The 12912-nt window shown below is 44.8% G+C and overlaps 1 protein-coding gene across 1 annotated transcript in view; it reads right to left on the bottom strand.

Moving 5' to 3' along the window:
• LOC137412338 (grancalcin-like) overlaps window positions 1-10385 on the bottom strand; it is a 98085-nt gene extending 87700 nt beyond the window's left edge. The window contains exons 1-3 of the mRNA XM_068097599.2: window positions 10225-10385; window positions 7105-7149; window positions 6936-7005 (exon numbers count right to left, since the gene is read on the bottom strand). Of these exons, the coding sequence (XP_067953700.1) occupies window positions 6936-7005; window positions 7105-7149; window positions 10225-10236 (127 nt within the window). The 5' untranslated portion in view covers window positions 10237-10385. The remainder of the gene's footprint in view (window positions 1-6935; window positions 7006-7104; window positions 7150-10224) is intronic.
• Window positions 10386-12912: the final 2527 nt, after the last annotated feature.

Below are 12912 nucleotides of genomic sequence, written 5' to 3'. Positions count from 1 at the left end.
GATTTCAAGAAGAACTTGAAGAACTCCTCATTCAAGTTCTCCTCATTCATTCAAGATCTCGCGAGATCTTGGAGACGACGTCACGGATTTTCGAAGCTGAACACGGTCTCCACGTTTTCAAAGTTAAGTCATTGTTCACAGTTGTATTTTGTCGAAACTGTATTTATCTTTCGGTGTGTGAACCTATAGTGTGCCCATTGGAAGTTTCTTGGTGTTTATCTTTCATAAATTAATCGTTTCTGTTTGCCGCGCGTGTGTGCGGCCTTGCCTCAGGCTTCCACCGTCGAAGTTTGTTCCTTCCTTCGCTGTTTTTGCTCGGTTTTTAGATTTTCCCTTCTCCCCCAAACTTCCCCGAACATCTACTCTTTGTCTAACGTTGTAACCCCCGCCCCCCCCCCCCAAAAAAAAACAACAACAAAAAAATTATTTCCCTTTCTCCTCGTGTGCTTTTGTCCCATCGTGTGTGTCTGTCCACGTGCGCTGTCCTGCCCCGCCCCCATTATCACCTTGCCTTCCACCTTTTGCCCTGTTCAAGTGACTCGTGGTTGTCCCTCAAGGCCCTCTCCCCATTGGTATCCCTGTGAATACAAGACTGTTCTTCACGGTTTTGTTTAAATATGTTTAAACTTTCCCCTGCAGTGTTTTAGTCAGTGGTTTATTACAACACGCTGTTTTTCTTCCTATTTAAAAGGCTCCTTTCAATTTCCTCTTCAACTCATTCCATTTCAAAAAAATATTCAATCTCTTATAATTCTTTCTCACGACATGCTCTAAATTCTCATTCATTCCACCCCTCCTCCATCGTTCTTAAACGGATCGCTAACTTGAAAATCACAACAAACCCAATTTGTTATAAATGTTCATCTTTCATTAATCATCCACTTTCTAAACTCCCCCCTTTCCCCTCCCCTCCAAATTTCCCCCCTTGCCCCTCCCCTCCAAATCTCCCCCCTTACCACTCCCCTCCAAATCTCCCCCTTGCCCCTCCCCTCCAAATCTCCCCCCTTACCCCTCCCCTCCAAATCTCCCCCTTGCCCCATCCCTCCAAATCTCCCCCCTTACCCCTCCCCTCCAAATCTCCCCCCTTGCCCTTCCCCTCCTAAACTGCCCCCTTGCCCCTCCCATTCAAAACTCCCCCCCAACCCCTCCCCTTCAAATCTCCCCCCCAACCATCCCTCCCAAATTCTCCCCCCTCCCACCTCCTTCTCAAAGCTGCCTCCTCCCCACTTCGTCTCCCTTCGATCTCATACCTCCACCTCCCCCAACCTTCTACTTTCCTCTGCCTCCCCTCAAACAACCCCTCACTGTGCCTCATCCCATCACCATCAAACCTTTCGTCCTCCTCATCCTTCCCTTTCTTGTAACTCTTCTGTCATCTCTGACACACTATCAGCTGCTCTCCCTACCTCCCCCTCTCATCCTTCATCTGACCCTACCCCTTCCCTCCCGTGTCCTGCACCCGATGCTCCCCCTCTCTCCTCATTAATGGTATGGACCTCAAACATCCGGGGCCTTCGCTCAAACCTGATTGATCTCCATTCAGGTTGCTTCTGACAATCCAGACTTGATCTGCTTAACAGAAACTTTCCTCCTTCAAGATGTCTCTGATGCTTTCATATCTCTTCCTGGTTACTCCCTCCTCCGGTATGATAGACCTGAGCCTCGTCCTGGTGGTGGGGTGGCTATCTTTATCAAAAACTCTTCCTCACTCTCCTTGCACTGCCCTCTCTCCACCACACCCCCAGGAGGACCTCTGGCTATGGCTTCCTCTCTGCTCCCACCTTTTGTTCATATGTGTTCTGTACCGTCCTCCAAACAGTGATGACTCCATTTACATTTCGCTGTCGGACAGCATGGACCAACTTCTATCAACTCATCCAAACTGTCTCTTCCTCATATGTGGCGACTTCAACTGTCATCATGCCAGCTGGCTGGGTGTGGGTTCCTCTCTCACCAGCCATGGCACCTCAGCAAAGGACTTCTGCGACTCATTGGGACTGACACAATCTGTCAATTTCCCGACCCGGATCGCAGTCAATGGAGTATCTTTTCTTTTGGACTTAGTTATGACAAACTTCCCTGCAAATGTCTGCTGCTCTTCTGCTCCAATCGGTTCTTCTGATCATGTGCTTGTTAAAATGGACATCTCTCTGGCCATTCTCAGAGAGCCTCCTCAGCGCCGGCGAGTCTGGCATTTCACTCAGGCTGACTGGCTTAGTCAGGCTGACTGACTGGCTTAGATGCAAGCAGCCATCAATCATCTGGACTGGTCTCCCATCTCTACTGCCTCTGACATCAATTCTTCCTGGGAATTCTTCCAAAGTAAACTGCTCTCTCTCATGCACAGATTTATCCCATCTCGTCTTCAGTTGTCTTACCCTTACTCTCGTCCATGGTCCACTGAATCTTGTGGTGAGGCAGTTGCCCTGAAACAACCTGCCTTTGCCTCTTGGAAGGCAATCTCGGTTCCTTCCACCAAGCTTGGAACAAGTCTGTGTCTGCCCTCAGGAGTGCCAGGAAGCACTATCTCTCCACACTCAAGATTGAACTCTCAAACCTGTTTCCTTCCTCCAAATCCTGGTGGCATCTGGTCAAATCCGTTTCTGTTGTTTGCTCCCCCTCCATCCCCTCCCTTACCTCAAATGGCTACACAGTTGACACCGCACGTGACAAAGCCGAATGCCTCAACTATGTGTTTGCCTCAAAATATTGTGTCCCAAACCCATCTCTCTCTGTTCCCACCTTTCCCAGTCGAACCCAACTGCTCCTGGACTCTGTCCTTCTCTCCTGACAATGTGCAGAAGTTTTTGTCAAACCTCGACTCTGAATCTGCAACTGTACCAGACGGCATCAGCCCACGGGTCTTAAAATCCTGCTCTGCCGCTCTATCTCACCCTCTCTCTGTTCTTTTCACCCTCTCTTTTGCTCAAGGTCATCTGTCAGCATCTTGGAAATCAGCAAACATTACCACTTTACATAAAAAGGTGCAAAAACAGATCCTTGCAACTACAGACCAATCAGCCTGCTTCCAATTTTCAGCAAAGTCATGGAATCCATCATTGCTTCGGATATCAAGTCCTTCCTCTTCTCCAATGGCCTAATCTCTGATCATCAATTTGGATTCAGACCAGGTCATTCCACTCTGGACATGTTGCTTCTGCTGTCTCAACAATGGATGGAGGTCCTCGATGCCAAACAGGAACTCAGAGCTGTCCCACTTGACATATCACGTGCCTTCGATGCGGTCTGGCACCCAGCTCTGCTCACCAAACTCTCCTCCTATGGTATCCATGGAAATCTCCACTCATGGCTTGCGGACTTCCTCTCTGGTCGTAGGCAACGTGTGGCCCTGAATGGATTTCTCTCATCTCCCCTGCCTGTTATGGCTGGAGTTCCCCAAAGTAGTGTTCTGGGCCCTGTGCTATTTCTGGTCTTCATCAATGATCTCTCCGACTCTGGAAAATCCTCTCTGTCTCTTTGCCGATGACTCCACCATCTGCCGCTCCATTCCTCATCCCTCAGATCGGCAGTCTGCAGCCTCCTCACTCTCTGCAGACCTGGACAAAATCACAGACTGGTCAAACATGTGGAACATGTCTTTCAATCCTGACAAATCTCACACTCTTACGATGTCTCTCCGAAAAGACCGACTGGAAAACCCTCCCATCTACTTTCTCAACAATCCTCTCCAAGAAGTTCTGTTGCTCAAGCTTTTGGGTCTCACTATCTGCCATGCTCTTTCTTGGGAAAACCACATTTCCGAGCTGCCCTTCAAAGCCAGTCGCCGACTGGGCACCCTCTGTCGTGCGAAGTCCTTCCTTGGCACACCTGAGCTCTTCACCACATACAAGGCTTTCATCCGCAGCTCAATGGAATACTGTTCCCCCCTCTGGGCCGGTGCTCCTGCCTCACACCTTGCTCAGCTTCACGCTGTTGAAACCAAAGCTTTCAGAATCACTGGAATCTCCTGCGATGAAGCTAACTCCGAGGGCCTTTCACTCACTCCCCACAGGCAGGTTGGTGGTCTTTCTGTCTTTACCGACTCCTCTCCGGCCTTTCTCCCCCAGATCTCTCTGTACTCTGTCCCCCTAATATTCCTTCAGGTCGCACAAGAACTGCCTGCAACCCTCTTATGGTTAAACTGCCAAAATCTTGGCTCTCTGCCTCTTTCAGTCCCCTTTTCTCCCGCCTCTGGAACAAACTCCCCAACTCCCTTCAATCCCACTCCTCCCTCCAGGTCTTTAAAACAGCTGTTCACCACCATCTCTTATCTTCCCCCATCCAAAACCTTGATCTTTTCTATCCCCGCTAATTCACCCCATATACACTTTTTTTGTAATTCCAACTTCTTTCCTGGAAGTCCTTGCAGTGTTCATATGCTTTATACCTCTCCCACCTCCCCCAAAGCCCTCCTCCTCCCACATTTCTCCCAATGTCCCTGCTCTCAAATGTTGTTTGTGTCCTTCCCCCTCTCTCCCCATCTTGTCTACCGCTCCCCTTATTTTTGTGTTTTATGTGTCGGTTTGACTCTTTGTGTGATTAATATTAGCTCTTCCACGAGCCTCGATCTTGTATACAAAAAAACCCAGGAAAATCAAATGCAGAAGCAACGCTTTGAAAAGCTCCCGTATTCGAAATTTTTCACGCAACTTGAGGATAAGTCCATTCTGACTCAGGAGGCTGAAAAAGCTCTTCTCCCTTTTCAAACAATATATCTCTGTGAACAAGGATTTTCAGGTCTTGTTGCAATCAAGACTAAAGCAAAGAAGTGGACCCACGTGGATCCTCAGTATGACTTGCATTGTGCTCTGTCCATCAACATAAAACCAAACTTAGAGGAGCTTACCCAGAAAATGAAGCAATATCAGGTACCCACTGAGAAATTATTCGTGTGATAAAGTCTCATTTTCCTTTTAAATTTGTTTTTCATTTTGTCCAATTACAAACTCTTTGAAAATCATTTTGTGTTGGTAATTAATGAATTAAAACCATGTGAATAAACACTATCAAAATGATAGGTCATTAACACCGTGTACAGCATTCAGGGTCGCCAGACCAGGACAAGATTGTATGCAGGGTCGCCACCAAAAACATTTGGGAACCACTGGCCGAGGCCCTGGAGGTATGTGCACTCAACTCTGAGCCATCTTGCCTGGGTTCGCTTTAAACTTTTCTCACATAAATCAGCTTTGTCATGGGAGATTCCAATTCCAGTGATCTTGAATGCCCTGACTTCCACGGCATCAAGTTGAGCAAGGTATGAGCAGGGGCACAAGCCCAGAGGGGAGAGCAGTGCTCCATCAAGCTGTGGATGAAGGCCTTATAGGTTGATAGAAGCTCAGGTGGGGACCAAGGAAGGACTTCATTTGACAGAGGATGTGCATTTGGCAAACTGGTTTTGGAGGCCAATTTTGAAATGTGCTTTGCTCAAAAAAGATGATGGCTGATAGTAAGACCCTAGAGTTTGAGTGACTGAATTTCTTCAAGAGGCTTGTTAAGAAAGTAAATGGAGGGGTGGGAAAGGGTTTGCTTTATGGTTGTTTCGTAGAGAGAAAGAGTGAGTGTGAGATTTGTCAGGATTGAAAGACATATTCCAAGTGTTTGACCAGCTTGTGATTTTTTTTTTCAAGGTCTGAAGAGAGGGAAGAGGCAGCAGCCTTCCTCTCTGAAGGATGAGGGATGGCACACAGCAGAGGGTGGAGTCATCAGCAAATAGATAAAGATGTTGAGAGCGGCACGTTGATTATGAGAGTAGAGGAAAAATCATCAGCCATGTGTGGATTTGGCTTTGGATGCCATCGGCCGAGAGTTTGGAGAGCAAGGTGGGATGCTGGACTCCATCGAAAGCTCCAGATATGTCCAGAGAGACAGCCCTGATCTCATGTCTCATATCGAGGGCCGACATCCATTGTTGGGAGGAGTACGAGCAGCATGTCCAAGGTGGAGGGACCTGGTCAGAATCCAAAATTCGTGATTTGAGATGAGGCTGTTGGAGAAAAGTAAGGATTTTATGTCAACTGTGATGATGGATTCCATGACTTTGCTGATGATGGGAAGTAAGGTGATTGTTTTTTGCACCTTTTTATGTAATGTGGTGATCGTGGCTGTCTTCCCAGCAAATGGAAGATGACCTAGGTCCTAGGGCAAATTATACAGTGAAACGAGCAAAAAGAAGTTGTGCAAGATCAGTAGAGCAGAGTTTTTGGACATGAGCTGACACCATTCGATCCAGTTACAGAATCGAGGCTAAAGGTTGTCAGAAACTTCTCTACCTTCTTAAGTGCAAAAGACACAGAGTCCAGGAGCAGTTTGGTGTGACTGGGTAGGTTGGGTACAGGGAGCGAGGGGTTGGGGACACAATATTTGGAAGCAAACACATGATTGAGGAATTCGGCCTTTTCATGAGTGGAGTCGGTTGTGGTGCCATTTGAAGGGATGGAAGGGGACCATACACGAGTTGACAAGGCGCCACCAGGTTTTGGAGGGAGACAAGTTTGAAAGTTCATTCTTGAGATTGGACATATGTTATTTTCTGGCTCACCTGAGAGAAGACACTTGTTTTGGGCTTTGTCAAATGATCTGAGGTTGCCTTCATTCGGATTAGCCTTCCAGTAAGAGAAGGCAAATTGTTTCAAAGCAACTGGCTCACCATGAGGTTCAGATTCAGAGAAGGGTAGGATAGCTGAAGATGAGATCGGATGGATCTCTGCACAAGAGAGGGCAGCTTTCTGTGGAAGAATTTTCAGGCTGAGTAAAGCGTTTGTGGGGGGTGGGGGAAACGTTTGTGCTCTTTAATGGACGCTGACTCCTCATCGGTGCACATTTTACAACACGACTTATCTCCGGGAAACATGGTGGACTGGAAAACTATGTGGATCTGGAAACATGCCTGATGGGAAATGTAACATCAAATAAATAGCCCTATTGACACTCACGCTTGTAGTTGCCCGAGATTCCTGAACTAGTGAGACTACGTTGTAGCTCTTCAGCATCAATTTGTCCATCCTGTCACAACAGCAACACAATTATTACCACCATGCTTCAGCTGAAATAAGCAATTTGCTAACCAGGAGTTCAGCTCCCTAGGTTGAAATAAAAAATTACCTGGCCAGCCACAGCTGAAAAATAGATCCAAAGTGGGTCAGCTCCCTGTGGATACAGACACAACGGAGTGTGTGAGGGAAGGAGAAGTGGTGTCACAAGTTATCATTTGATTATCTGAAATATGTAAACACAACAGTAATAAACTTTCTGGATCTCAATACACAGGATCTGGATTTATTTATTTCTTTATATATATATATATACAGACTTGGCATTTAATATGGAATTTTTTTTTGTGGGGGTGAACTTACTTTTCAAGATGTCTTAAAACCAAAAGTTCATTGGAATTATGTTGAAATTATTCTAGATTTTGTTAATGTGACCTTTAAAAGAAACATAAAACATTTGACATTTCGAAACAAATAAATTGATACTTGAAAGTGATGTAAACTGATATCGAACTCAATTCATGGACAGTACTGTGTTAAACTTCTGTACGTTTTCGAGAAGTATCTCTTTATTTTGCACATTAGCCAAAAAATTTTTAAACAAAAACAAAAGTTAAATTACGACTGGGATTACGGACAGTAAAATTACAGTTCAGTACTTCGTGCAACCCCCACGAGCATTCAGGAGAGCACGTACACGTTGAGGCACGTCAAATATTTGATAGCACGTCAAAAATAGCACGTCAAAATATTGTGTCCCAAACCCATCTCTCTCTGTTCCCACCGAACCCAACTGCTCCTGGACTCTGTCCTTCTCTCCTAACAATGTGCAGAAGTTTTTGTAAAACCTCGACTGAATCTGCAACTGGACCAGACGGCATCAGCCCACGGGTCTTAAAATCCTGCTCTGCCACTCTATCTCACCCTCTCTCTGTTCTTTTCACCCTCTCTTTTGCTCAAGGTCATCTGTCAGCATCTTGGAAATCAGCAAACATTACCGCTTTACATAAAAAGGTGCAAAAACAGATCCTTGCAACTACAGACCAATCAGTCTGCTTCCAATTTTCAGCAAAGTCATGGAATCCATCATTGCTTCGGATATCAAGTCCTTCCTCTTCTCTAATGGCCTAATCTCTGATCATCAATTTGGATTCAGACCAGGTCATTCCACTCTGGACATGTTGCTTCTGCTGTCTCAACAATGGATGGAGGTCCTCGATGCCAAACAGGAACTCAGAGCTGTCCCACTTGACATATCACATGCCTTCGATGCGGTCTGGCACCCAGCTCTGCTCACCAAACTCTCCTCCTATGGTATCCATGGAAATCTCCACTCATGGCTTGCGGACTTCCTCTCTGGTTGTAGGCAACGTGTGGCCCTGAATGGATTTCTCTCATCTCCCCTGCCTGTTCTGGCTGGAGTTCCCCAAAGTAGTGTTCTGGGCCCTGTGCTATTTCTGGTCTTCATCAATGATCTCTCCGACTCTGGAAAATCCTCTCTGTCTCTTTGCCGATGACTCCACCATCTGCCGCTCCATTCCTCATCCCTCAGATCGGCAGTCTGCAGCCTCCTCACTCTCTGCAGACCTGGACAAAATCACAGACTGGTCAAACAAGTGGAACATGTCTTTCAATCCTGACAAATCTCACACTCTTACGATGTCTCTCCGAAAAGACCGACTGGAAAACCCTCCCATCTACTTTCTCAACAATCCTCTCCAAGAAGTTCTGTTGCTCAAGCTTTTGGGTCTCACTATCCATTAGCATTTTTTCCACTAAAGCTTCCATTAGCATTTTTTGACGGCCACAATTATTCCGATCTTCTTGCAGGGTCGACTGGTGAATGTTTTTAGCCCAGTTTTTTCATGAACTGGTTGACCAGGCCTGGTGTTTGACAAGGTGATTATGGCAGGAACTTGGCCTTTGTTTAGGGATAACTCGCCTACTATTCACAAAAAACAGTGGGATATTTAGCTTTCACCAACTAATTCTAGCAGATGGGACACCCAGTTTAACGTCCATCTTTCTGATGCAATGCCCTGCTTGAAAAACACCAAACCAACAGTTTATAGTCAGGTCATCAAACAGACTCCACAGCTCAAAGGTAAGTGCACTCACGACCTCTGCTTCAACCTGTCATACTTGTTAAATACGATATTGAGGGTCACCATGATTGTACGCACAATGTGCTGAAAAATGACAAAAATAAAATCGAGAAAAAACAAGGATGCAAATCCTCATCGAAGAAACAGCCCCCAATAACACTTTAAAATGGGCTGTCGAGATTTACATTTAAATATATAAATAAATAAATGTTGGGGAAAAGGAAAACGTATATAAATAAAAAATTCAATGTGGTATGTCCATAGTGGTCCTGGTAAAGTGTATATAAATAAATAATTGAATGTGGTAGTTGTCCTGGTAATGTGTATCAATAAATTAATAATTCAAGGTGGAATGTTGGTAGTCGTCCTTGTAAAGGGTATATATATATATATATAATATATATATATATGTATAATTAAAGGTGTTATGTAGGGGTGCGGTGATTGGGGTTATTGGACGGACGGAATAACCACATCCAAATGTAAACCCCATGCGGGATGAGGCCTGGTTGGGTCTAAAGAAAAAGGAGTTTTTGGGGATGGAAATTGTTAGGTTTGGGGAGCGTGGGAGTCATGGTGAAAGTAAATGGGAATGGGAAGGGTCATGCATCGGCGCATTTTGGAGGGAAAAAGATGAGATAAAAATGTTCTGCTCTTTTTAACACGTAATAAATAAAAGGTCCTTTGATAATCACTTATAGTTAATACTATTTGGGTCATAAAAATAAAGCTTCTATTAGTAGTTTTACATAACCGTAAAACAACAACATTATTATAATTGATAGAAGAATTCCGTGCGCAAATATAAAACCTGATTGAGCATAACCCGTGCTTTGCTTGGAAAAGGAAGAGCACAAGCGGGTACACGGAGGGGGTGGGGATGGGGGGGAAGAGGTTTCCCCAAGGGGACGATGGGAGCAGAAGCGGGTATACGGAGGGGGTGGGGATGGGGGGGAAGAGGTTTCACCAAGGAGACGATGGGAGCAGAAGCGGGTATACGGAGGGGGTGAGGGATGGGGATGGGGATGGGGGGGCATGAGGTTTCTTAAAGAAGATGCAGCACAGTCAGGTGGGTTTGGGGGGCACGAAGTCTCCCAAAGGAGACGATCCGTCGATCGATAACTCACGCATGCCGACATGGCTGCACAACAACTCGTCCTGGCAAGTGGGTGTGCCGGGTGTGCTGCGCACGCACTCAGAACCACACCCTCATTCGATCGCTAATAAATATATAAAGGATTTGTTCTTAATCCAATCCTTGCTTGGTATTTGGAGACCGATCCACCTTATTCACTCATTCGTTATTGTCGTTCAGCTCTCTAATTGTAATCCTATTACAAATTTAAAAAATAATCACGTGAACAAAATTACCAGAGACATGTTCGAAATCGTTGACGTCTCATCATCTCATGTGAAATGTTGCTCAACCAGCCGGACCGACTCAACCACCTCTTCCCAACCGTGCCATGAATCTTCCCAACATACTCCTCCCAGTCTTGATTGTTTCAAAAAGGAGAAACCAAAGAGAAAACGTTTTTAATTCTGTATTATTCAGTCAAAAGTCTTACTTTCAGTGCTGAAACAGCGAGGTATAGGTGTCGAGCAGCAAATATCATTGCGTGCATATGTGGCACGTTTTTCATATATTTGCCCAGTTTGCCCCTCATAGTGGGGCGGATATGCGACAAAAATGGATGAGATGTTCACTTGTGGCAGAAAGCATGAAACTTTGTATACCTATCTTTTAAAGCATGTCGATTTAAAAAAAAGTGTCGGAAACATGGCTTGAAATTGGAAAGATTTGTTTACATATTCAAAGCATGTAGATTACAAAAAGTGTCTGAAACATGACCTGGAATTGAAAATTGTCTGCATATCATTTAAAGCGTGCAGATTTAAAAAAAGGGTCGGAAACGAGTCCTGAATTGTACCGCTGAATATACATATTTGAGCCAATTTTGTCATATTATTTGAATACATGTTTTTACATATAAATTTTGATGAGTACCCTGTCTGTTTTATGAGTACCAACTATACTGACCCAATTTATTCTAGATATTGCACACTTAAATAATCTGATGTAAAAACTGTACTTGATGAGTAATTTGTTGGAATAAATAGGTATTAATTACTGCATATGCCTCGATTTAAACCCAATATGCACATGATGCACCTTCTTAAAATATTTTAGCTCATAACATGGCCCGCAGGCTTTTAAGGGAACGCTCCCATGCCAGATTCTTCAAGATTTCCATGCACCTGTGAAACGACCTGACCTTCCAAGTTCCTTCAAGGGCAATGATGAACTCTCCGAATCTGATAAAGTGATAACACAGAAGAGAAGAAGCTCACTGGCATTGCGTGGTCAATTGGACGTCTTAACCTTGAGGTCAAAGACAACCAGGTTGCTCGCATCATCTCCCATCAATTGCAGACCATGCCTTCTTGGAGTGCTAGTAATGCCGTCTGGACAGATGAAAAAGTTCCACTCAAGCAAGTAGCATTCCTACCTGTTCTGCCATATCCCGTCACATTGTATAGTGCTGTGTACACACAGATGAAGAATCTGGTAGCAATATGCTCACAACTGGTCCAGGACAAGCTTTCCGTTTATGCAGATGAAAAGGTGTACTGTATGGCTAAGGAGATCCAGCTTCTGCGACCAGCGGAATTCAAGAGTCTCGTACTATGTCTTGGGACATTCCACACAGTCAAGACTTTGCTAAAATGCACTGGAAAGAGTTTACAAGGAAGTGGTGCAGAAAATGTGTGGCTAGAAGCTGGAGTGTATGGGCCAACGGTAATCCAGAACTCTATTCTCAATGCAGGACATTACAGTCGTTCACTGGATGCGCAAAAACTCCTAGCTGAATCAATGCAACGCCTGCTGTACAAGGAGTTCTTTGCGGATAAAGGAGTGGAAAACTATTCTCATGAACTAGAAATTCTAGATCAGCTTAAGAAAAGCACAGCCAGTGGAAATGTATCAGAGAGTCTGAAGCTCTTGGAGCAGTTCAAAATGTCCTCTTCAAAGCTAATCGATGATCTGAAGACTTTCATCAAGACAAGATCATCCACAAATGAGAACTTACAATTCTGGTGTCAGTTCCTGAAACGACATGAAATATCTCTTGATGTGTTGCGAGCTGACCGAGAAGGATTATGGGACTTACATCTTGATACAATGCAACATGCCCTCTATGAGTTTGCTGCTTGTGACTCAACTAATTACCTTCCCTGGGGCACAGTGTACGTAGAAGATGCAAGGAGTCTGCCTGAAACAGCACCATCTGTCTTCAGGAACTTCTGTGAGGGTCATTCCTTCTCAATTAAGGACAAGCCTGGTCGCTTCACAGCAGTTGGTGGTGATCAGAATCTTGAGCAGACTATCAACCTCTCATCAAAGTGCAGTGATGGAAAATAATCATTGATTTAGAGTCATTTCAAGTATAGCCGTTAGGTTTTGGTGGCCATTTTGGACGCCATTGTGGATTTTTAGGTTACATGATAACTCAACCAAATGAACCACTGTATTATTATAGCCGGCGTAGCCGGTGTTGTGAATGAACGCGTACGTATTATGTTGAAAAGCCAGATTTTGCTGGATCCCTTGAGAATTTCGAAGCTTTGACGCACCAAATCGCTCAATGGAGGCCGCCATCTTGCAGATGCGGAAGTATGCATAACAAATTGAAAAAAGTTCAATAGGACTTTGTTTCACCCGTTTTTTTTTTATTCACAATCTTATGCACCTCTAATTTGTAATTCAAATACTTTAAGACCAACCTCGGCCCGCACGGGTCTGGTTATCTTCA

The sequence above is a fragment of the Myxine glutinosa genome, chromosome 1 (assembly GCF_964187855.1).
Source record: "Myxine glutinosa chromosome 1, kmMyxGlut1.1, whole genome shotgun sequence".
NCBI classification, from domain to species: domain Eukaryota; kingdom Metazoa; phylum Chordata; class Myxini; order Myxiniformes; family Myxinidae; genus Myxine; species Myxine glutinosa.
This window is presented reverse-complemented; position numbering and strand designations above follow the sequence as displayed.